The sequence below is a fragment of the Amia ocellicauda genome, chromosome 20 (assembly GCF_036373705.1).
Source record: "Amia ocellicauda isolate fAmiCal2 chromosome 20, fAmiCal2.hap1, whole genome shotgun sequence".
NCBI classification, from domain to species: domain Eukaryota; kingdom Metazoa; phylum Chordata; class Actinopteri; order Amiiformes; family Amiidae; genus Amia; species Amia ocellicauda.
Window position 1 is genome coordinate 21,942,157 of NC_089869.1, and position 25,988 is coordinate 21,968,144.

General features: G+C 45.6%; 1 protein-coding gene across 1 annotated transcript in view; it reads right to left on the reverse strand.

The window, feature by feature from the left end:
- Positions 1-849: 849 nt before the first annotated feature.
- Positions 850-25,988, reverse strand: part of LOC136716075 (uncharacterized) — a 36,150-nt gene continuing 11,011 nt past the window's right edge. Inside the window, exon 7 of the mRNA XM_066693561.1 lies at positions 850-3,290. Coding sequence (XP_066549658.1) covers positions 3,123-3,290 — 168 coding nt within the window. The 3' untranslated portion in view covers positions 850-3,122. The remainder of the gene's footprint in view (positions 3,291-25,988) is intronic.

Sequence of the window (25,988 nt, forward strand, 5' to 3'; positions counted from 1 at the left end):
AGAAGAAACAGGAAGAATAAACATGACAGGAGAATAAGATTTTCATACGTATTTATTAAAATACTTCAAATACCAATGGTTGTTTCGGGGCACGTTATTTTAAAATACTACACGCTTTTTGTGTTTGTCCGCACAGACGAACACAAACAACAACAGCGGCTTGTGGTCGCGTTCTTTCCGCAGTTTTGCACAGATCTGCAGAAATCCCCTGATCCCACTAGCGGAGCAGCGCAGATCTGCGCTACACAAACGTGACCTGTACATGTCCACGTCCGTGTTTGTTGAGTGGATCATGTGTGTTTCTGCGAGATTTGGAGGCTGTGACGCAGATCGCCACGACAAGGATTTCAGATCAGTCGTGTAGTGTGTGTTCTCCTGTACTTAAGCGATCGGTTGTGTGCGCTCCGTCACGACGCAAAACACATAAATTTGGTGCAAGATAGTCGTTAAGTGTGAGCTGCCCACTGTTGACAAAATTGGGTCGGATTGTAGAAATCGTGTAGTGTGACCCCAGCATTAGACTCACTGCTGCAGATTAATCTCTTCTTATAAGCAAATTAAACATACACGGCTTTCATATATGATCTTGGGGATGACAGAGCACAGCGAGTTTTAAAGGCAGGACAACAAAGGGCCCTTTCAGTCCTCGATCAGGACGAACCGGCACACTCCGGCCAGGCCCTGAGCGGATCGCGGGACCCTCTGTCGCTCGCAGGATTACACAACGCAGCTGACAGACAGACACCGAACAAAGCACGTCTGTACCCCCGCCCTGCATTGGCCAACAGCGCCTCGTCGAGAACAGCCACAAGTTTCCGACAGAAGTTACAGCCACTGCTTCAGAGCACGTTCCTTTCATTTCATTTTATTGTAAACACCAACACAATACAAACATGCGGGGAAATGACAATGACACCTAATTAAAATCTCCATATCAATTAAAATCACAAAGAGAGGAAAGACGAGCCCTCGAATCCACACAAAAGCGCGCTGTTTGTCTCGGTGCTTCAGTGCGAGCGAAAGCGCAACGCTTAGAGTCCCATAAATTATCAGATAAAAACGCGCAGAACCGGCCGAGTTTTGTGGCAGTTAAAACAGTCTTCCTTTTAAGGAATTATGGATGGGAACTGAGCTCTAGGAAGACATGGGTTTTAAGGCAACCCCCCCGAACACCACTTTATTTACTCCAGCCACCACCCTTTCCTCCTCCAGTTATCAGACTGGCTGCTGGAGGGAGACCTTCAGTTTCCATGTGCTTAAGCCGCTCAATCGCAATAAAACAGCTGGTCGTTATTCCTCATGAGAAGGAGATCGTGACGCTACGATGGAGCAGCTCGTCCATTTCCTTCAGCAGACAAGCAAGTGGAACAAGTGTTCAGTCCCTCACAGTGTCTGGTCTCAGTGGCCACTTCGTTAGGCAGTGCTTTATTCAGCACCTGTTTTCATCGCGGACCTGTTCCCATCTGTTCTGCCAGAGCGGATTTCAGAGTTCTAGGTTCTGTCCACTTCGTGTGGCACAATGCCGACAGAGTCGGGTTTGTGCCATTGAAGTATAACGGTTATACAGACACACGCGTGTGGCTCGGAAGATTTGTAAAGGTAAATTTAGCCTTGTGAAATGGCAAGCAAAACCACGCTTGAGCACGACTGTGGTACGGGTATCTGCTGGCAGTCTCTTGTGAGCATTAGCCACCTGAGCGGGCCGCTCTCGGCACGGGTGGCGAAGAACAAACGAAAACACACAGTGTTCAGTGTTAATAAATCAATAAATCACACTCCCAATCAGCCCAACTGTTGAAGGCAGTTTCCAACATCACCCTGTTCAGTAACGGGCACATCTAAGAAGTCAGTCTTGGTCTATTCATCGGTGTTCGTGGTGGTGCTGTGTGTTGTATGTGTGTGTGTGTGTTTATACACACGTGCACATGACTAATATATACAGTTGATGAAGTGGCTCTTGCCCCTGGAATTTCGACACTTCAGATAAAGCAATGTCCGTGCGAACAGAATGACAATGTGTTTCTGCCTGAGCGTTTGAGTGCCGCGCGAAAAACACACAATCGTACCCTGTTGCCACTGCTGTGCTTCATAAGAGAGCAGGCCAGGGATGCGTTCAGTTCAATCACTGCACAATAACGACGGTGAGAGGAGCCACACTGAAACCAGCAGCACGAGGCCACTGTGCGTCACCGGAGGCACAAGAACGCCGGGCTCTCGGTCCGCGCCGCTATCGGCCCCTCGGCGCTGACAGCCATTTCCCTGCGACAGATTTTTAACCGAGATTCATACGGAGGATCTTAAGAGGCGCGTAACTCAGTTTCAGGTAAAAGTTGCCGTGAGATCTGATGCAATACAGCGATGTGCTTTCAGAGCTGGCTTAAGGCACTGATCTGCAGATGGGAATAACTTTATTAGAGGCAATTATGGGGGGGTAAATTTAGTTGGGAGTTGTTAATGCAGCTTTTAGAGAACAGAAAGAGAGAGAAAACACGATGAAAATAAAAACGAACGGTGTCCTGTAAAGACACACGAGCCCTTAAATAAATTATCGCACAAGGCCTCAGTATAAAACTCAGTAACACATTTATACGACTCAAGCTGCGACTCTGCATCCAGAGACGGTAAATCAGCCCCTGAAACAATATTTGTAATAAGTCTTCTCTTTTTTTTTTTTTTTTTTTTTTTAACACCTCGCCTCACATTAAAGGCCACACATTTTTTAATCACTCCAATTAGAGCGTTAAAGACCGAGCCACAACAGCGCCGGGTTCGCACTGAAGCAAACGAGCCAGCTATTTTAATTGGTAATTAATGATTGCTTTAAAACCGTAAGCAGGCACTGGAATTGTAATTCAAAAATTAGAGAAAATTAATCACATTTATTACCAGAAAAATCTTAATTAACATAATGGAGGCTGAGGGGATGAAAGGCCACAGCGGGGGGAACCGGGCGGGAGCGGCCGGGCGGATGGCACGCCACGTGTGTTTTCGATTCACCGCAGCCGGCAGGCGTCGGGCGGCGAGGGCAGGTGTCTCACTGCCGCGCCGCGAGAGAGTGAGGTGAGTTAGACGGCGGCCCATTGTTCGTGTTTCCGTTTCCCCCTCTGCGGCCTCCCAGCCCGTCAGATGCTGAGGCAGATCCGCTCGATCTGGTGGGCAGGGATCTTGGCGTCGGTGTCCTCACCGCAGACGCGGAACAGGATGTGTGTGTTGCAGGGGATGGTGGCCGTGCCCAAGAGGGGCTTCCCCAGCCAGCCCTGCGCCCCCCGCTTGTACATCTTCACCGTCACCTGCAGACACGCACAGAGACGACAACACAATAAACAGAGACAAAAGCGTAGAGTTAGCCACGTGACACAGCATCCTGCAGCCTGCGGACACTTCCTGTCCCACATAGCTTGACTTCAGTAACTCATGATCTGTTGACAGCATCTGAATGTCTTTCAACGCTCTCTATTTCTCTTTCTCTCAAAGAAAACAGAGAATCTTGAAAATAACTGAAGTAAAAAAAGAAATCTCCTGATCTCCGAACATCTGTTGCCTCGGCGGCGCGTTGCGTTAGCGGCGAGAGCCACAGAACATTAAGCGCTCCCCACACGACTTCCAGATGTATTGTATTCTAATAGCATCATTATATGGTAAATTAAAAAGCAGGGTAAATGGAACTGTAAAATTTAAATTACTCGAAAACCACATCTCTCAAGCTTGAACAGTCTTTTGTGGGGCTGTCGACACAGCAAATGGGAGTCGGGCAACGGCAATAAGTGTTAATCATATATTTATAAAATAATAATGAGGGAATGAATAGTACAGTAGGGTAGTGGTACACATCACTATCAATTACGTTTCATATTCCAGCTGAGAACATAATCAGACATGTGCAAAATGGTTTGTTTTAAACAAGCCACATCGCGTTCTGCTCGGGATCCCATCCATTTCTCTCCCCTCTCGGCTCGGCGCGTATTTGCGCCTGAAATATTAAACATGTGGCGTGTCTCTCCGCCCGCCACGCCGGATGTGCTGCTCGCATCGACCCGTAACGGGGCGCAGAAATCCCCCGAGCGGAGACTCTGCCGTCTCATCCGCGCCATTAAGCACCGCGGTTTGTCGTTTTTGCACCGGGGATCATTTAAAATATTTAACTTAAGATATCGAAGTAAGCAGGTCTGCTCGGAAACCGTTTGTCCGCGGCTGGTGGGCTGGCAGCGGCTACGGCACTGAAAACAAACCGAGAAACCCGCAGGAAGTCCGGAATGGCACCTTGGCATCTCCTGTCCAAACAGCCTTCAGGAACACCCGATTGATCAGCGACTTCCTCATCCTGACTGCTTATACATTTCCTTTCAATTCCCCCCCTCCCCCACTGATTTGAATACACCAGCAGACCCCTCCCCCACTGCTCTGGAGGTGAAGGTGAGGCTCCTCTTAGTGGACTCACAGGGGTCAGCGGGGTCGTGGCACTGACTGAGACCCCCTGACCTCTGTCTAGACCTTCACCGGCACTCGTGGACTTAACCTTTCCCCCTCGGCCAGCTGCTCCTGCGCGGACAGCCCTGCGCCGGGTCACCGCGGGCCGGTACCTGCCAGACCAGTCTGGGTAGCGACCTCATTGTGGTCAGTGCAAACAAAGTGTCCTGAGTCCGAGCAAGACGTTTCCGGATACCCACAACACTGTGTTTTACAAAGTATTTCCTAATGGGCAGTGACTTTTATTATTCAGTTAAAAAACAAAAAAATCGTATAGATATATATTTGTAGAGCACATCATTTTTATTCCCGGCCGGTGCATGTGGCATTTGAGACAAACCCACGACTCTCGGGATCCGGAGGGGGCTGAGTCTTGGGCTCGATGCACAGATAATTAAAAAAAAAAGAGAGAAACTTGCCAAATGCCATTGTTAAAACAACTCTTGTAATCCTATTTAACCCAACTTAAATAATGAAAAAACACAGAGCCGCTTTTGTAACTGAACACCTCTTCTGATTATAATTATTGCTGTTCTTCGCGGTGTTAATTATAATGCCACTGTGGGCTTTCATCCGCCGCTGCGGCTCGATGCGCCGGCAGAGCCGAGAGGTTAGCTCGCTCTCGGCGCCACGGCAGATGGAATTTCAATTTTCACTTTTCTTTTTTTCTCTTTTTTTACACCTGCAAGTAGCCTCCTCTGCCGTGATATTTATATGGACTTAACTTGAATTTTTTCTCGTTCTTTCATCTCTTAAATGAGTCTGTATAATATACAGATCGCCCCTTTCCAGCATTGCTTTTCCTGTTTATTTGCCTCAACAATAGATTCATTAACGAGATTTTGCCGCTCAGGTAATTGGGCCACATCCATTTCAAAGGAAGATTTAATGGCATTTCTTATTTTGTTACATTCAGAGGGAAGATTAAAGTATATTACAATGCCTTTTTACAGTTCTATTTTCTTCATTTTAAAGGTGGTCAATTTTTAAATTATTTGTTCTTTTCTTTCATCTCCGGCTCTCAATAAATTGTCGAAGGCCCTTTTAGTTAATAGTGGCTGAAGACTCAGCCCCGGATTCCTGCTCCTGCATTGTGCGGGTCATCCTCGAGGCCCAATAAGCCTTTTATTCACCACAAAACATCAAAAGGAACATAAGCATCAGAGGTGGAGAAAAATTACTGTGTTGGGTTTTTTTTTTCCTCTGCTTCCCCGTAATTGTTGGTGATTATTTTAATAGTCAAGAGGTGGCGAGTTTTAGGATTGATAGAACTGGACGGACAATAGCCCTCGGCCCTTAAAGATATTATTCCTCATTACCGCGCGGTGGGAGCGCGGGCCGCGTCGCACCAGCACTTCCCTGCTACTGGTAGATCCTATTTACTAATCTAGTAATCTGCAACAAAGGCAGCTCGATTCCAGGGGCCTATATCGCTATATGATGTGCTTGATTTCTATAGCGTTTAGTTTTTTTTGGAAACCAGGAGCAGAAAAAAAACAGTCGCTGTGGAGGTTAAGCCGCGAGGGGCGTCCAACCGGCAATTGAAGGTGTGCATCGTGGTGGATGCTACAACCGCGATGGTTGACACAGCCTAATTGATGAGGCTTTATTAATTTTAACACGAAAGAAACAACAGCTCCCTGTCATTTGTAAAACACACAAGGGCAGCCCATTATGAATATTAATTCCATGTGCGGCAGGCACTTATTCCCGGCGGTGGGAAGGAAAGCACGGCCTGCCAAACAGCCGGCTCGGGCCGCGGGTATCTGCCTGCGCTGGCTGGTGCCACACGGAGGGTTTAATTTGTGATCGACATTAAGGAAATCTGAAGGATAAAGTCACAGAACTTGACTGAGAAATACAGGTTCAGCATGTTTTCACATTTCAATATGCTGATCTGATGGCAGTGGCGGCCGGCGCGTTTATGAACTGGTGGGGCATGAAAAGACCTATGAACACGTCTAACATATTGCATATTTGCACCCCAGCCGTTACAGTCTCGCAAAAACGTTTAAGAAGTTTAAAAGGTAACTGAGTGAAGATGACGTAGCGGTTACTGCCATTTTTGAGCACCAATAATCCTGAGAAAGCATATTAAAACAGTAAATTACTATAAATTGTGATTTGCCAGAATGTTTTAAAAAAAATACAAATTATGTTACATTATCGTAAACAAAAAACACACAATCAATTGTGAATTATGTGCTGAGGCGCCTTGTATATATATGAAAATAATGCATATGGTAGATTTAAGGTACATTCTAAGTTATGAAGCTGTAATGCTATAAACAACAAAATCACACAAAATTACCAATACGAGTAGCTATAGCATAGAATACAAATAAATGTAAAAATATCTCCACGATTCTAATACAAACACAGGATGCCCCAATTTGTCTATAGCTAATACTGTAGCTGTATAATAATTGAAAATAACACTCATCGACGATAGCTGACTTTTTTTTATACATGTCTGTTGTCTAATCACTGAGGCCCTTATTAATGTCCTCCTGTACACCTGACACAAGCAAGCAGATTGTTTTGAGCGTCCCTATAAAATACTTTAATGTTTCCCTCGTCTCTCTGACAAGTGTTTTAAGTCCTTGTAAGCAGAGTGTGTCCACACGGTCTCTCCTCCGAATAAAAGACAAGGAACAAGGAACAAGGAACGCTTTTTTTTTTTGCCATTCCGTAATAAACAAAAATGTATTTTCCCTTTGGGTGATCAAAAGATCTGTCACTTGATGGGGACCTAAACGTTGGAGTTCAATATTTTCTTCAAATGACAACAAAGAAAAACTAATTTTCTAACATGAAATCGACTCTGTTCATCTTGATCATGTTTGTACAGGACTCAAAACAGCAGTAACTCAGGTCGCGTACTCATAGTGCAGATTTCAGCAGTTCGGTGGGATCGGTGGAATTCTGCAGATCTGCGCAGAACTGCTGAATCTGTGCTACAAGAACGCGACCTCACTGACAAGCGGGAAATGACAGGATCATGCGCAGTGAGGCGAGGGGCCGAAACTGAAGTGCCTCTTCTGAACCATCGTTCTGAACTCATTAAAACTCATAAAGCGCATGCGTGATCAGTCATATTTGCTGTATTTCTGTACAGTACAAACATTATTGCTTCAGTGCGGACGAGGGGCCAGCCCCACCAGCTAAGCTCACGATTGTTCGCCTGCGTTCACGGCTGTATGACCTCGATGGCTTGCCATAGACATCCCGTTTCTGGTTTGTTTACTCCCTGTAATTAGCATCCGCCATAGTGAACTGTGCACTGTTATCCACGAAACCTACAATAATATGCGGTTTATAAAGTTTGGAATGAAACAAAGGCCCGGCCCCACTCCGCCCCTGGCTGACTGGTATAATCATTAAGTGTCTCCTATTGACTAAACCTGTAATGATTACATTTGATCATAAACAACAACAAAAAAAACCTTCGAAATGTTCCACTCATTATCTCTGCTACTGATGGTGGCATTATTTATTTACAGTCGCCCTTGCCCAGGACTAACACTATCATGATGACTATGATCATTTCTTTAACCGTAGAGGAAATTGAGTCTGTTTACTCCGAGGTGCAGCTGCCGACGGTTCCCTGTGTAAACACCTAGGACTCTAGTCTAGGACAAAGGCTTCAGTTTCCATCACCTGTGAGACACCCTGGTCCCTGTCCTGGACTGTGTTATATCCAGCTCATGGAGCTGGTCTCCATGTTGGGGAGATCTATACTGGGAAATGTACAACTCTACCAAACACGTCCGGGAAACACCGGATCCAGACCGGCACCGTTCCTGTGAGTCACCTGTCAAGAAGTAAACACTCAAAAGAACAGCAATGCTGATCTGGAGGAAGCAAAAGGCATCCAAACATAAATCATAAACTTTACAGCGCTATTAAATCACAGGCCTTTAGGGACCAGGGTCCCCATTTCCCATTGTTTTGGGCCCCGCAGTGGTGTGCGGAAGAAGCCAGCTTTTGGAGAAAGAAAACCACATTCGAGCCCAGAGGGCCCCGCCATGGTCACCTAATAAATGAGTTTCCTGGATAAAAAAATATATAAAAAGAAAAATACTATTTACTTCTTGCATTCAACTGTCATCAATACTCATAACCTTTTGATGATTTACAGCCTGGGTAGAAGGAAGGAGCAGCATTGATTCTGGGAGGCAGGTTGAATGCACACATTGGCAAATATCACCACGAGGGAAGGAGCCGGCGCCGGTGCGAGAGCCACAGAGACCCGGCGGAGCCCCCATGGGAATCAGCGCACAGGGCCGAACCTGTCAAGAAACACAAGAGTTTCTACCTTGTAATCTGTACAGCGCTTTGGGATTGAGCTTTAATTAAGGATCCTATACAACATCAATAAATAAGTAAACATTATTATTATAAATTCACTGAACAGAAGAGGAAACGTCTCGCTGCGATCCTCCTCAGACCACGGGAGTCCTCTCTGTCACTGGATAATTATTCATTACGAGGAGAGAACATCTAATCTTTTTCTTCATATGCTGTTAATGCAATTATAATAACGCCCCGGATTAACGTGCGTAATGAGTCGGACATAACGTGGACTAATTAAAGATCTCCCGGGCAGCACTGAGGCACGGCCCTGGTCTGTGCTGCGAGTTTCCTCAGAGAGACTCTCCCTGGGCCGCTGGTCCAATGTCACCTGGTGTTGACTGGTCGTGCCCGACGCTGCCGCATTAACGCACATCTTGTCAACAATCCAGTATTTCCAGTAAAAAGGGACAATTCAGATTCGATTGCTCTCAAGGGCTTGTGAAACACACCTTGATCTCTCAGAAACGTTTACATGTAAATAAGAATTGTCACAATGTGTTTCAGGTCTAAACCATAAACACGGGCCCTCCACTGCTTTCCCTACAAACAGCAGCTGTGATAGTGTGCTGTTTCAGTCAGTAACACATTGTTGTGTTAATGGTTATTTGGAACTGGAATAAAGGTGTGTGTATCAGCATTTTCCCAAATAAAATACTGGTACTACTCGTGAGAAGTACAATAATAAAAACTCTTAACAGAAAGCAGTTTGTCGTGATTGTAACAGTCTGTTTTTCCAAAATGGCCCAGAATGGATAGAATAAAACGACCCACAAGGGCGACGGCGATTTTGGATTCGTGGTGCAGTGACCACCAAACACAAATATGATAAATTGACACTCGAGCTCGCCAGCTACACTCATCCCGCTCACTGACGGGAGTGTGGCACGAGGACATTCGCTCACCCCTGTGGTGCGTGTCTGTGTGCGTCGATGGCCACAGAGCCGTCTCCGCACAGCCCCTCGGATGTCACCGTGCTCGGTACGCATTCCTGTGTAAGTCACCATCGGACTTGGCCAGGCCGGGCGTATTGTTCCTCTCATAATCACTTGCATTCTTCTGCCTCTGACGGAGGTATTCTGTAACAATGGCTCCCAGGTATGAACTCGGGCCGTGTTACTGACGTGACAAGTTTGATTCTGTTCCCTCGTTAATTTGATCAGGACGCCACCTAATCACTGTGGGGGGAAAGTTCCTCAGTTTGCTGCCTCTCTGAACTGCAAAATATATAATATTCTTCACAGATGTTTCGATACGTGTGTGTGTGATTTCTCACTGTAAACATATGAACCGGCTGCCATGTTTGGGATTTAACTGGATCTGTGTTTAAACAAAAGGGAATCTGAATGCCTTCACAATTCATCACCATAGTTTTCTACAGCCATGAACAGTCAATGATGCAACACGAATGTACATATCTCAATTGGACTCATTCAGACGTACTTTGAATTGTAAATATATACAGTGAGGGAAAAAAGTATTTGATCCCCTGCTGATTTTGTACGTTTGCCCACTGACAAAGAAATGATCAGTCTATAATTTTAATGGTAGGTGTATTTTAACAGTGAGAGACAGAATAACAACAACAAAATCCAGAAAAACGCATTTCAAAAAAGTTATAAATTGATTTGCATGTTAATGAGGGAAATAAGTATCCATTAATAACTAAGTGATCAAGGGTCCTATCCAGTCTGTTTTTGAATGTTCCCAAATTGTCTCTTCAGCCACATCGCTGGGGAGTTTGTTCAGCTTGTGACGCCTCTCTGTGTGAAGAAGTTTCTCCTGTTTTCTGTCTTGAATGCCTTGAAGCCCAATTTCCATTTGTGTCCCCGGGATGACAAAACCGTTCCCATAAATGCATAACCGAGTGCAAGTCCTAAAACATGCCATTAATTGCGACTCTTCGGAAATCAGACACACACAGTTAGAAGTCATCAATTTCACTGGTGTTGGGAAACAGGCGGCACCCTGACAGCGATGAGTCTGCAATTTACTGTGGAAAGAACTGCGCCGGATTCCTCCTTTTCTGTCAAAATGACGGCTTTCTCAGACGACCGCAAAGACATTTCCCATATCCACCCCGATGCAACGTCCAAAATCCCAAATCCGTTGCATGTGCTGGAGCAATACATATTCCCAATCGCCCAGAACGAGAATGGGAACTGCCAGCACATATCTGGCACAATACCCCAAAAATCCAATCCAAAAAAAAACTATGAAATACAGTTGGAGGAAAAATGCTTAAAATAAAAAAAAGAAATATAAAATCTTAGGAGAGGTAAGGATGCTGCTTCAGTCCACCTAAATAAACACTGCAGACACCATGACAGGGCAGTATTGTAGCAGCCAAAACTATTTTAAATGTCAGCTTGAAGGGCAATATTTAAAAAGAGTAAAAACAGCTCCGCTTGGTTGAGATCTTACCAGCTCACCTGGTTCCCAGTTCAAACCTGGCCCAGTTTCCAGTGGCTGACCCAATAGCAAAATATCCATATTACAAAATAATTAATTAATCAACAGAGTTTTGAACACTTGCAAGCTCTTAAACGAAATTACTAATTAAGATTTTAATGAATCAAAGTGAATGGGATCATAAATAATTTGCAAATGCAAATGATTTCACTTTTTTCCTTTTTTCTTTCCCCTCTCATCTGCCAAAGTGTGTTTAGTGTTGAGCCTCTCCGAGCTCCACAGATTTCTTCCATTTGTTTGTGCTGCGCACTAGCTGGAGCAGGAAGTGAGGTCAAAAGACAGGAAGTGACCTCACACCCTTCCCCACCTGGACTACACGATGTCCGGTTGTTTTCAATACGGCCAAATTATTCCAATAAAATGGATAAAATCACTGAGCAATCAATCTATAGCCATAGTGTGTGTGTGTGTGTTAGTCTGTGCTGTGGGATGCAGTGATAGACAAACACAAGGGCAGGCCTGTCTCACTGTGTCTCACTGTGCCACCGTGTCTCCACAGGTAATATTTACACTAATGACAAACAACAACAACAATTAAAGCATGCTCTTCCACACCGCAACTCCAACACAATCCCAGTCTAATACCAATCACAATCCAGTCGGGGGGGGGTCCCGCGGTCCGTTAAGAGTTCTCCAATAGAGGCGGTTTAGATCATCTCGATCAGACAGAAGAGTCGGAACTAATTAAAAAGGCAATTTATGAAGTTGTGTGTATTTATGTGTTTGTGTGGTAAGTTATTTGACAGGGCTAACAAACTGTCGTTGTAGTGAAGCAACTTGAAGTAAACAACTTGAAATTTCCAGATCAAGTGCTCTTTCGTGCGTTGCCGAACACTGTGTGGAGCTTAATGACCACGCATTAATTAACCACAGCCAAGTCCACTCCAACCGAGTCCAACTGCAGGAAAAAACAGAGCAACGCAGCCACACAGTGGGAAGACCGTTGCGGTTCGACAGCTCCTGTAGACGTAGGTCGTAGGTCTCTCTGAATAAATCAGGAGCGTCAGGCAATTTCTTTTTGGTTAGATCAAGTAAATGATTGAAAACTAAAGTAAACACTTGAGAAGTGGCTGTGGCCCCTCGGAGGCACTTTCAGTCGAGGCCCCGGCAGATTCAGAGGCATCTCGTTGCTGACTCCTGCTGGACTTCAACAGGGAAATCAAATCGCTGGGAAACCCTCGAAGCGCCTGCCTCTGTGCGCTGGCCCGTCCCTTTCGCCACGCTGGGACGACGCGCAGAGAGACGTGGCTGTGAAGGCCGGGCAAGGAGGCGGTCCGGTGTGAAGGCCTGCGATTCCTCGAGCGCCGTCCCAGCGCGGCGAAAGGCCTCCCTGCTTTTTCTCAGTTACATCCTCTTGTCCTGTAATACCCACTAATTGCCACTTTGTGAAAAGCCACATTGTGCTGCCTCTGCTGAGCTCTCAATACCCTGGAGCTCTATCTGTTTTTTGTTTTTTTTGGGAGGGGGTGGGTCATTGCTTGTCTGCTTTTTGTCTCTCTCTCTCCCTCTCCCTCTCCTGTCAGGGGAGGCAGCGTCTGCCCGTGTCCGCCCCGCTCCTCCCAGTGGCCCCGGCCGTACGCAACCGGATAACAGCGACTCTCACTACAGTCGAGCTGGTCAGAACCTTCCCACTCGATCTGTAAAATAAACCCGTCACAGCGCGATGGGGAACAGGTCAGTCCAGTCCAGCAACAGGAAGAAGCCGATCTCTTCTTGGCTTCCAGGACCAAGAGACACATTCATGAACGCTGCCTCTCGCACCTCTGGCCTCTGACCTCTGAAACCGGCCTCTCCAATTCCCTACGTTCCCTAGTTGTAACTCGGCACCTCGCCTACCAGTAGCTGTAACTTTCATTGTACATAACGTGTCCTACAATAACACACCTAGAACACCAACTGGCCAAAACGCATCTCGAACTACATCGCAAACTGCCGACAACTTGTCCGACACAAAACGAAATTTCTCTGCTTCCCGACAATACATCTCTGTGTTGCAGGGGTGGGAGCTTACATTTTGATGCCTGATTTATATTTATTACAGTAAAAGAGAGGCATTGGCCTTTCAGACCGAGTTTGAGACAAGTGGCTTCAGAACGGACAGAGATGGATACGCAACATGGAGCGCCAAACAGCCAGGCCAAAAAAAGGCTCTTTAGTTAAAAAAATGTGTGCTGGTTTAAAAACATTAGATCATAAGGCCCAACACTTTTTTTTATTAATTCCCAGTTAGTAGTGACTCTTCCAATCTCGTAACGCTGAAACATGACCTCATTAGAAGCTCTTAATGTCACTAGATACGTTTCCCCCAAAAGCCCGGCATTCCAGCGTTTTTTTTGGAAGATGCCAGGAGTGTAAATTTATGTTGGTGGCGGGAGGGGAGCTGACAACCGCATAGCTGTGAGTAATGACACATACTTTGTTTTTCGGAAGACATGTCATCGCCTGCATGTTCGCCATTCAATCCGCACAGCCTTTTCCTTGTTAGTCGACACAATGCGTGAATATGACTGCAGAAGAGTTTCACCCGGAGCGAGAGGTGCCGTGTTTCAGGTGAACCTGGACTCGATGGAAACCCACACCGCCGGCGCAGTGGCAGCTCCTTTGTTAACCCATCTATCACCAGACACAGCGAACACAGTGCCCAAAAGTACTTTTTTCCCCCCTTTTTTAATTCTTGGCTTTTCAGACCCACCTGTCGTGTTGGTGTCAGTGCAGAACAATATGAGAACGGGCTCCAAATGACTTTAACCTACAAAGTGAACCTGGTTATGATACTGATGCACTTGTGTGATAATGTCTCCTCAGCTCACACATGTGCAAGACTGCGAGCAAACTTTACAAACTGCTACAGCCTCGACTGGGAGGGAAGTACACAGACGCCCTGAACGTGAAGGGAGAGATTCAGACAGAAATATAACCAAAAAATATAATGATCAATAAAACACAACATCATGGCTTAGAGACACATGTGTCTTAAAACTCAGAGTATAAAGCACACACTACCTTTGGAAATGATCTTTGTCCCAACCGTCAGCAAAGGCAGGATAGCGAGTTCTCTACACAATAACTGGTCCGCAAAGTAATAACTGTATATTTCAGAGCTGTGAATATATTTGCCTACTATTGTTATTTATCGGGTGATATTTTGAGATGGGCGGCTACAGGCAGTATTTTCTATATACATCACATTTTCAGACTAATACGTCATCATAAATAAAGCTCCTGTTACCAATCATTGTTATTCTATTATTGATGGTCTTCAAAAAGAACAACAATAACAAAAAGCTACAATGTTTAAACAGGCTGTTATGTTTTCACGTTTGGTATAAATATCCTGAACCTAGAATTGTTCAGTTTAAAAACCGTCGCTCTGGTGAGTGGCACGGCTGTGTGGACGGGGGCTCTGAGCATCATTTTCCCTTTCCTCCCCTGTTCCCGTCTGCACAGCTTCACTTAAACAGCTTCCATGTGTTTGGAAACCCACAAAGCGGCTGACGTACCCAGAGCCCTCGGAGAGGCCGGGGGCGGAGTCTGTGTGGGTGACATGAGATCTGTAAACACGCAGGATGCGATGCGTCACGTTGTCTTTTTTGTTTTGTTTTCCCTAACCTAAGATCATTTATAAAGTTCTTAAAACAGACGTAGCCTTGAACAACACCTGGACGCCCACCAAGGTCTCCCCAGGTGGACAGAAAGCGAGACTTGACATGAGCAAGACAACACAAGAACGAAACGGCTCAGGGGCAGGAGGCCGGAGGACAGGAACAGGTTTCCCAGGTGCGGCGCGCTGAGGGAGCACAGACACTGACAGACTCCTGAGCGAGTGTTTGTGTTGCATCTTTTAAATGTCTTTATTGGGGAATAACGCGTGGGTCCGCCCGCACAGCGCCCGGCCCCACAACAACACACCGCGAACACAACACGGGTCGGCCCTCCCGAACGGAGGACGCCTCTGTTTTGAGCAACCCCATTAGATGGATAATCTGCTATTTGGTGACATGTACAGTTCAGTTTAATCACCAGATTGCCAAAGCTATGACCTCAATCACTGGTTAACTTTAAAATAGCTCTGCCTACAGCCTCACATAGCTAACAGGAAGCCATTAGAGCTCCAGCAATTACCATTTCCATCCATCCACATAGTCCCTATTTTATTTTAATCTGTTTAAGTGCATTTTCTGCGAGAGGTTAAAATATGAATCCCCTTCTCTTCAATGAGGCTGGTTTTCTGGCTGACTTGAGAGCACAATTTACGACTGATTTAATTTGTTCTTCACAAACATTCCTAATGACATTACCCTAGTGCATATACTGACTGCCTCCTCTTATTCCATTAACTCCCAAATCGGGTTTAAAGACCATATTGATGCTGGATGTTATTATGGGTGATTATCAAAACAACAGACAATGGGGCAAAGTGTTTACTAACTGGTTTATCTGTAATTTCACATAACTACAACAGATGGCAATGCTACAAATTATAAATCAACCTTTTCGCTGCTGAAGTACAGCGGCTTTGTGCGACACACAAACGCAGCCTCTATAGTAAACATACACATTTACAGAAACCTCGTTAATTACAACATTTATCTGCTTTTGGGGAATAAGCCAGGCTGCTGCAAAAGTCAGCTAAGTAAAATTTAGACGCGCCCTTTTTGTGCGAGAGCCTTCCGAAGCCGCGTTCGACCGCTCGGTGTTTATGTCGCGCACAAACCGCCACGCCACCACCATCCGTTCCATTTTTAAAAAGTCCCGCTATCTCACAGCTCGACAGACGCCAGGATGAATGGCTGCCCGGCTTCTGCATGCATCCGTGCCCGTCCTCATTAATACGATCGCGTTATTAACCCCCGAAACCCCTTTGCAACAACAGCTATTTACAGCGGGCGAATCTGTCGCGGGCGGCCGCGACTGGGGATGTATTTGCCGTTGTCAGAGATCGTGATAACAGTGAGGCGACTGGAGGGTCATTGTGAGAAGCAATTACTGGCCGGGAGGCTGGCGGGCGCAGCGTGTTAAAGCATTAGCCTTCCCCGCCAGGCCAGGGGGGCGATTCTCGGCCTGGTCCCAACCAAAGGTGGGCGGCCGTGACATCACCGCCTAAGCAGGACTCCTAGGTGATTCATATTTTGTCTCTCTCTCTCTCAGGTCTGGAGGAAGAAGATATTCACTGCAATAGCTTAGCAAAAGCCCACGCTGCACTGAGCAGCGACTCCCGAATACAACACTGACACCGGAAAAAAAAAAAGGAAATAAATAAACATTTACTACAAATTATTCACATTCATATTAACCCTTGTGCTCAATTACAGTTAAGCCTCTTCACAGGCACTACAGACTGCAAACAAAGTTACAGAATTATATAAACGGGCAGTGGACAATTGAAACAATCGCAAAAACACGAAACGATAATTACAACCAGGGAATGTCACTAATATTTGCATCGAGAATAATGACTAAATGAATCGGGGCAACTTTAAAGCCACCAGCTCTACCGCCCGGCCCGATTTAATTGAGTATTCAGATTTTCCACATGACTTTTGTGTACAGTAATACGCTTAATCTGACATGGTAAAGTGCAGTGATGCAACTATAATTTCCAAATTGTATTTAACTCGTCCCATTCAATTAAAAAACACACACACAAAAAACACATGACAAAGACCTCTCATTCGTGTTACACAAAGCTGCAAACTGATGATTTGCAAATTGCCTCCCAATATTTTTAGCAGTCCTTTCCTGAGACCCCCCAAAGCAGTAAGTGCTCCTCAGTGCGAGCAGAGAGCTGCAAGGCCAGAGCACAGTGATAGATATGCTAATTCCTTCATTCACTCCACTTCAGTCTCTTTATTCTTTCCAATTAAAGCAAATGTTACTGAAACTGTAATTAAGCTGTGCCGAAAGCAGCGATTGCCTGCTGTTTTAATGAAACCCTATTGATTTTTCTTTTATTTCTATCGGTCGCCTATAACATCCAGGGGGCCAAAACAAATGGACATTTAAAGTGCGTCTCCGGAAACACGGTTGTCATTGTGCTCGGGAGCTAATTAAAACAACACGGCCGCAGCAGCAACACAAACAACTACTATAAAGAACAAAACCCCCAAAACCTGCCACAGATGGACCAGCAACACAATGGCCTTGATCGCGCACCATTAGACCCAGTGCTGACATGGACTGGACACACAACTTTCAATTAAATGCCCCTGTGTTTGCAGAGACACAAGGTGAAGCAATAACATCTGCAAATTAAAGGTTTAAAGTAAGTAAAATGGGAAGTGGAGGGGGAATACAGACACTTTGTGTGTCTGCATTTCTGTTTAAAATGCTCACTCTGCATTTTCATTTATTCCAAGGTACTGAGAAAAGAAAACTAAGATCGGACAAATCAGTCCTTTACACCTGTGCAAATATGGACATAACGTAACATGTACCCGTCAGAAAATGTGAATAATTGCTCTCCCTGCGGACACACAAAGCCGCACAAGAACGGCCTGGACGCCGACGCCTTTTCACACTGTGATGTCACAACCCAGATTAACACCATGAATAGGTTTCAATTACTTTCTACGAAAGCAGTGCCTTCAGTTTCTGTGTAAAAAGCTTCGGTAATAATAATAATAATAATATAGACATCTTAAAAGGCAAATACACTCACAAACAATCACACATCCACAGTCACACAAGACTTGACGTCTCCTTCATATTTAAATGTTGAAATGCTTGTTGCCACACCGATTTCTCTAGCATTACCAGCTTCCTAACACACCGATCGCTCCAGATAACAGATGTCAGAGAGAGAGAAACTGAGAGATAAATCATGTAGCTACAAGGCTTTTTTCCCTTTTTCCCCTTTAATAAGACAAGTATATATCCTCTGGTATATTTTCATCTGCTCATCCCCGACACTTCTGCCTCCAAAGCAATTTTCCTGCCCTGCTTTGCATACACACTACTCCAGAATTACGCAATTACACATAGTTAACTTTCTCAGTGGCTTCCTATACATACTTAGCAGCCAATTACTTCAAATCACAGCCTCTTTTGAAGAAAGAACCAATTCCCAATTACAGAAATCTGAAAATTATAGTAATTTAAGCTAATTTCGCAGGCAGGAGAAACATGCTTTAACTTTCTGAGAACGACATTATTGCGTTTGGTAATTACAACTCAATGATATCTTTCAAAAACTTTTCAAGTACGTTCTGAGACGCGCGCAGGTACGAGGACTCGACGATGGTCTGCATGCATGTTAAATTAAATTTGCTTTATGTTTTATTTTCTCTCTCTCTTTTTCTTTGAAGCCAAGCCAGACACACAAAGCGTTATGAAACAGACTTCACTATATGGTCTACAAAATTGAAGCAATTCAAAAACACTCAGGTTTCCTTCATTTGTGGTTATTTTATCTGCTTTGCGATACTCACTGTTACAAATCCTACCTGTAAGAATCCATCTATTTTATAACCACAGTTTAGTGGCACTACATTATTTTAAAACATTAAAAAAGAGGATATTTTAAGATTGGTTTTCTTTCCATATTTCCAAAGACATTGAGACCAACCAGTCAAGCAAACAAAAAACAAAACAAAACAAATCGGGGAAACTCTACATCATTAATCTATTATTTGATCAAATATTAACACAACTCGTCACACACACACGGATCTTGACGAGGTGCCGTCTTGCCCTCCTCAGAGCAAGTGCCCGGCCAAGGACCACACAGGAGACTGCGGTCTAATGGCTCTTAATGCCTCCAGTTAAAAACTAGACACCCCGGGCACTTAGACCAGGGTGTCTCATCCCGAGCTTTCACTGGGAAAAATCCATGTTGGCTCTCCAGTGTTTATAAACCCGTCACTGGCCAGGAGACCAGCGCCACCCAGTGCAGTCACACGGGCCCGACGCCAACTGTGTCGCTCCAGCAGGGAGATATGATGCTCCTGTGTGTGTTAATGATTCATTTTGGTTGTTGTTGTATCCCTGGCTTTCCACAGAACAGCTCATCCTTGCAATTCCAGCAACCAAGAGCAGGAAAAGACAAATCTGAAGATCACAAGTGCTTTAGAAAACACAACCGCACACACGGGCCACTCACTGAAAACACACAGGGCCACCCAATGAAAACACAACCGCACACAGGGGCCACTCACTGAAAACACAACCGCACACAGGGGCCACTCACTGAAAACACACAGGGCCACTCAGTGAAAACACAACTGCACACAGGGGCCACTCACTGAAAACACAACCGCACACAGGGGCCACTCACTGAAAACACAACCGCACACAGGGCCACAAAAGAAAAAAATCTAATCATTGACTGCCATGTGCGGCACCCCACAGAAACCCAGACTCTACACTGTTCCCTCGCCTGTTCCCCTCAAACCAGCACAGACACGGGGGACAGTGCTCAACTTTTCTGCGAGTATCGGCCTCATTTCTCTCTCTATCATTAAACAGTTAGATGAGGATTACCGAGCCCTCGTGACAGCTCAGCCGTGACATTTGAATAAAGTCTCCTCTCCCACAACCATAAGGTTTTCATATCCCTTCAGTGCCACACTTCTGCTTTTACTATACTATTGGCCTTTTACATCCCAATCTCAATATCTGCATCTTTATTTCATACTCGATTTCGCCCCCCGGTCTTTCTGACACTGGGGTTTCCCATCGGCATCGAGATGGATTGAAACGGGATCTTAAAATTCTGATGTATAACCTAGAACACCCCCCACCACACACACACACACACGTACAGTCTTATAAACAATCGTGCAACTGCAATAAAGATGCCTATGCACTTTTCTAAACAAAAACACCTATAGGTTAAGATAAATGATAATCCTGCAGAAAATCACTGTCGTTGCTATTGGTTTTCGGGACACAGAGAAACCTGGAGCGTGAAGACAGACGGCACAAACACGGCGCTCTCCTTGCGTTTTTTATGCACTGTCAACCGGCAACTTAACGAGGCCAAGATTAAAAACACATTTTCCAATACATATCCCGGCTCAAACGGTTAAATGTGGATTACAGCGAAATTGAAAGCACATTAGTCTAAATACTGCGGCTTTTCCTCAGTGCTTTCAATTGATGAAATGTGCAATGAAATACAACATTAGCCCCAACGAATATCACCATCTAATGGATTAATAACAAAATCTGATAAAAGCTGTTATTAAGGGGTAAACCACTACAAAGGGAGCGAGAGAGAGTGAGAGAGAGAGAGAGAGAGAGAGAGAGAGGAACTTTTTATCAGAAGCGCCACCCCTTAATGGTTTTCAACATGGTGGGGGGGTAATTTAAACAAGTATATTGTGTCCTTATTGGAAATGTTTTGTCTCGCTAGCTGCTGAAAATGGCTCTAACCTTTTCCTGGAATGAAAGGGGATGAATAAAAGGAGAGGAGGAGAAAGAGGGAAAAAAAGGAAAAAAGCCCAGGCCTGGTATCATCCACTGGAAATGCTGAGCTCCCCCCCCCACTCCCCTTAGTGTAATTAGATGAATTAAAAGCACAAAGTAGTTAATGTAACTGTTGTCCAGGACCCCTGCTTCCTTTCAATCCCCCCCCACCGTCCATCTCAGCCGGGGAAGCGCGCGGCCGCGGCCCCAGCAATGCGGAGAAGAATGTGGGCAGTAAGTAAAATTAACAAGCTTAATCTGTGTGGAATCCGCTCTGAGTCACAATGAAATGTATCTCCAGCAACGAGAGGCTAATAATTCCTGCTCTCCCCCTTTTATACGCCTAATAGATCTTACAATAAATTAACTGCATTTTAGTTTGCAGCTCTGGCTCCATTAATCAGTACAAAGAGACGTGTAGTCAAGTTACACTAGAAAGAACTCAACTGGTGCATTTCAGATACGCAATTAGGGACCATTAGGCTGACTCTAATTAGGCCCCGGGATGTTGATATTTCAAGTACTGTTTTATTATCGTGTTTCATTTCTTGGGAGCATCTTCAGCGGCCGCCTGCGCCTCGCCCGGCTGGGGAGGGATAATCAACTCGGGTCACTGGAAAGTCATCCGAGGAGCCGTGCATTAAAAGACAGGAGCAGAGCGCGCTGGAGCACTTTGCAAACGGAGAACGAGAGCAGGGAAAAAAAACGAGCTGGAGTTAAATTGATCTGCTTGAGGTGCCACATTTAATTGTTAGCCAACAGACGGACATGACATCTTACCTCCGCCGCGCCCCCCCTCCCCCGAGCTCCCTGTCTTGCCACATAAGCCCACCGCACCGATTCGGATGTACAGACTGGAGGCAGACAGTCTACCTCGGCTGAAACAGCTACCAGTCCACCCAAAACGGGCCTGACTCATCAGTGTCCTTCGTTCGCGGTGAAAGACGAATAGAAGGTCAAATAAAAGGAGGATATCTGGGCTTGTGTGCGGCCTCTCTCTTATTAACACACACACACACGCATGTTTATGAAATTTTAAGTTTTGTGGAGCGACGTCGCACAAGGAGAGGAGAAAGCGCGTCTATTTAAAAATTAAGAAGTGCCTCATTCGTCAAACATGACAGTGTTTTCTCTACCGCCACGAGCGCATTATTACAAACAATTGAATTCATTACAGCCAATTAAATTGTGATTCATTCCGACCACATCAACAATCCGCGCGGCTTCGCTAACGGGACGAAGTAGCTGATTAACCCCTAACAGGCGCCGACGCCAGTCCCATTACAGCTAAACCACGGAGAAAGCGGGGGAATGGGAGTGAGATTGGATCTGTCACTCTGGCGGCGCTCGCTCTGGGCTGTTTGAACAGCGGCTGCCCTTTCTGATCTGCACGGCTTGGGGGGGGGCGTCGAGCGCTGTCCCATCACGTCGCTGAGGACCGCGTTCGCCCGTGCTGCCCCTTGTTAATGGAAAGCCAAAGCTGACACGGCGCCGCAGACAAGTTGTCATGTTGGGGGGCTGGGATTAAGGCGAGCGACACGGCGCAGGGGGCTCTGAGGGTCGCGGGTCCCGGGTCCCGGTCCCTGGCTGTGGTTAACAAGATTGAAGCCCAATTACAAGTGCAGACAGTCCCGGCACCGGGCAGCGCGATGACACTCGAAGGCTGGCGAGTTGGACTGACGCAGGCCGCAGAGAAGCCATGCTGAGTGGGGTAGCAGCTCCACTGAAACTGTAGAAACAGGAAAGTGATTTTTCTCTTTTTACACTGACAGTAGGTTTTCATTATTGTGTTCGGGCTGTTATCCTTTAAAGTCAAGCAAACGAGTGCATTAATGTCTAGATGGTGTCTGACCCACGAGGGGAAGGACGGGGTTCAGACCCTGAAGGATGAGCACCAAGATGTTCCCACTGGCCGTGCAGTGACAGCTGAACCGAAGCGACACGCACCAGGAGGCGGTTTCCGGTGCGGAAGAGGTGGAAGCCGCAGCTTTGTGTCAATCTGTCAGGCCCTGCCGCCCCGTACAAGGGAGGGCTGCCGATAGAGCACAGCGGGGGCACAGACCACACAGCGGCCGGCCCGAGCGCGGCCCCCCGAGGAAGCAGGGCTGGTCTCAGGAAGCACAGACCGGCAGGCTGCAGCCGGGCAGCGCGGTGAGTCATCAGTGCTGATTACTGCTCAATCCATCGAAATTGAATAAGGCAAGGCGCAGCATTCTCAGAATAAACCCCGTAATTAATTAATTACTCCAGTGTTCTGCTATTTCACTCCTCAGTGTGGGACTGATTGCCCCTGACTCGTCTTCAGCTGCTCACTGTCAGATGGGCATTTGAAAGAAATTCAATAAGAGACGGCAGACTTCTGAGCCACTGTTAAGAGAAAATCACATTAGAGGAAAACAATAATAAAAGACAGAGTACTTATTGTGCACTTAAAAAAACATGGACAACTTACTGTGTTTTCCCTCTTATTAGGACTATTTCTGTTAAATTCGGTGTATTGTTTTCAAAAAAAAAAAAAAAAAAAAGACTGAATTTTCAGGCCGATGGTTCAATGGGTTATTGTGTCTTATGTTGTATGTCACTTTATATTGTCAACAAAGGGATGACAGGAATGTAAAGATCTAGATTTACTTGCTAATCCATAATCTCACAGCATGTTCATATATAGGTGAGGGGGGGTTGGATTCGAGCTGCCGTGGCTGAAATACAGAAATGCTCTTTTTTTGGTGGATGAGGAAAGACCTGATTTATCAACTAGCATGATCAATGGTAACAATGGTCTCAACTTTACAATATATGAGCTCTCAAACTAATGATTTATTTGTAGTTTATATATATATTTGAATTATAATAAATAAGAAGTGTAGGAGCCCCATCGAGAAGAAAAGACAATTTCATGACAGACAGATTCTGGGAGTCTCTTGCACAGACATTACATCCCTGAAAGGTCAGTTTTCAAAAGCCCTACTGCCCCGCCAGGCGCCCAACTCCCTGAGTCGCTCTCTGGACAGAGCAAAGCATCCCTCACCGCCCTCCACCATCCCTCCTCCCGCACGGCGCTTAATTAGCGATGAACCAAGACGAGGTGGGGTGGCGCGTCTCTACAGGGACCCCGCCTCGCCACGCTTCCCGACTAAATCCCAACGATCGCATTAAACCTTCGCACGCGGCGGCCCGGTGCGGCCCCATGCGAGACGCTCTGGCGCAGACTTTTATTTCACCCCCGCCATCGCCTGGTGGGAACCCTTAGCATCTGGTAATTGCCGATGCAATGATTTTACTCCACTTTAAACAGATGCTGTGAGTGGCAGGTCAGCGTGGAGGATCGGGGCTCCTCTTGTCTCGGTCTGTTTACAAGTAGCAAATCAAAGATGCATCTTATTTCTGGGCCTGAAAACGTGCCTGGGGAGCTATCGGGTGTCTCTGGTACATCCAAGCCTCCCCGAGCAGCTGCTACTTACAGCCTCAGACCCATGTATTTGCAAAGGAACACGGTAAACATACTGCATAATTAAGTGGCCTATTGCTTAAAATATTTTCTGCAACACATTTATTCATTTGCCTTAATCCAGTGCAGACAGATCGGTGACGTCTCTGGCTTTGGCAGGTGCGGTCGGTTAAGAAAGTCGCACACAAGTTCACCTATTCAACCCGAGGCCTTGTGATCAAAGAACACTACTCACAGAGGACAACGCACACACTGCTGTGATATGACTGTAGCCGCTCTTCGGGTTCGAGACACCGAACAGAGGGGTCTAAATGCAGCCGGCGCTCTAAGTAACCACACTAAATAAGCATCTGTCAAAATGCAAAAGGCTTTTCTGAGGAAATCAAAGGATTCGGCAACAAATTACTGTGGCACCAACGTGTCAGTTACTCCTTACAAACACACAACTGATCATCCGGCCCCTACACTGCTTTGAAAGACTCCACGTTCCTGCCGCGTCAGATGTTTTTCCAACTCAACAACCAGATCGGTATCGATGGCTTACTTTCCTTTGACTAAATAAACTAGAAACTAAAGAGACGCAAGGGATCCGACAGTGATTCCGCCTCCTCCTTTCTGAAGTCGAAAACCGGACGGGCAGCTATTGGAAGTGTGTGACTCTCGCTGACCGATAATACGTTTTTTCCAAGAAGTGGTGAGAAACACACACATCATACAAACTGGATTTACTCAAAGCAAAGTGATTTCTGTTTTGTCGTGCTTTGCTGGAATGCAGTCCAGTCAACTCTTCCTGCTACAGTAGCCCCTACAGATACTGTTGATGCTGGACGGTTTGAGTTACACATTTCGCAAGCCATGAGCTCAAATGCCAGTGTTTATTTATCCTGAAAATAAAATAATCTAATAAAAACAAAGGGAAACAAGAAAGTCCAGACTAACAGCTGAAGAACTGGCTTCTGAAATATTAATATAAACCTTTTTCGCTTTGGCCATGTTTTTCATTAGATGTTTTATCTTACATTCGGTATATATGCATAATGCATAATGCCTTCGTTTTCACAGACTGTAAAAAAATCAATGCAGGGTTTTCTGTCCGGTTTTCTTGTGCAATATTTGGTTTCTTGCGGCCGATACGTGTCCTGAATGGCTCAGGATAAAGACTAGCAAATCGAAACATCAATTTATTATCTAAATGCGCTTATTCTAAAAGCACTACGTCTCTAGCATTTACTTTCACTGTTCTTGGAAATGTACATCTGGACATTTATCCTTCTATTGCTGCTGCTCTTTCACCGATTTCTTTATCTTTTTATTGCCCCCCCACATAATCATGCAGGCTTATATACCATATATAGTGTCAGCAAAAATAAATACTTATGTGTGTGTGTGTGTGTTTGTGTGTGTTTGTGTGTGTTTGTGTGTGTGCGTGTGTTTATGTTTGTGCGTGTGTGTGTGTTTGTTTGTGTGTTTGTGTGCGTGTGTGTGTTTGTGTGCGTGTGTGTGTGTGTGTGTTTATGTTTGTGTGCGTGTGTGTTTGTGTGTGTGCGTGTGTTTATGTTTGTGCGTGTGTGTGTTTGTGTGTGTGTGTTTGTTTGTGTGTTTGTGTGCGTGTGTGTTTGTGTGCGTGCGTGTTTGTGTGTGTGCGTGTTTGTGTGTGTGTGTGTGTGTTTATGTTTGTGTTTGTTTGTGTGTGTGTGTGTGTTTATGTTTGTGTGTGTGTTTGTTTGTGTGTTTGTGTGCGTGTGTTTGTGTGTGTGCGTGTGTTTATGTTTGTGCGTGTGTGTGTGTTTGTTTGTGTGTTTGTGTGCGTGTGTGTGTTTGTGTGTGTGCGTGTTTGTGTGTG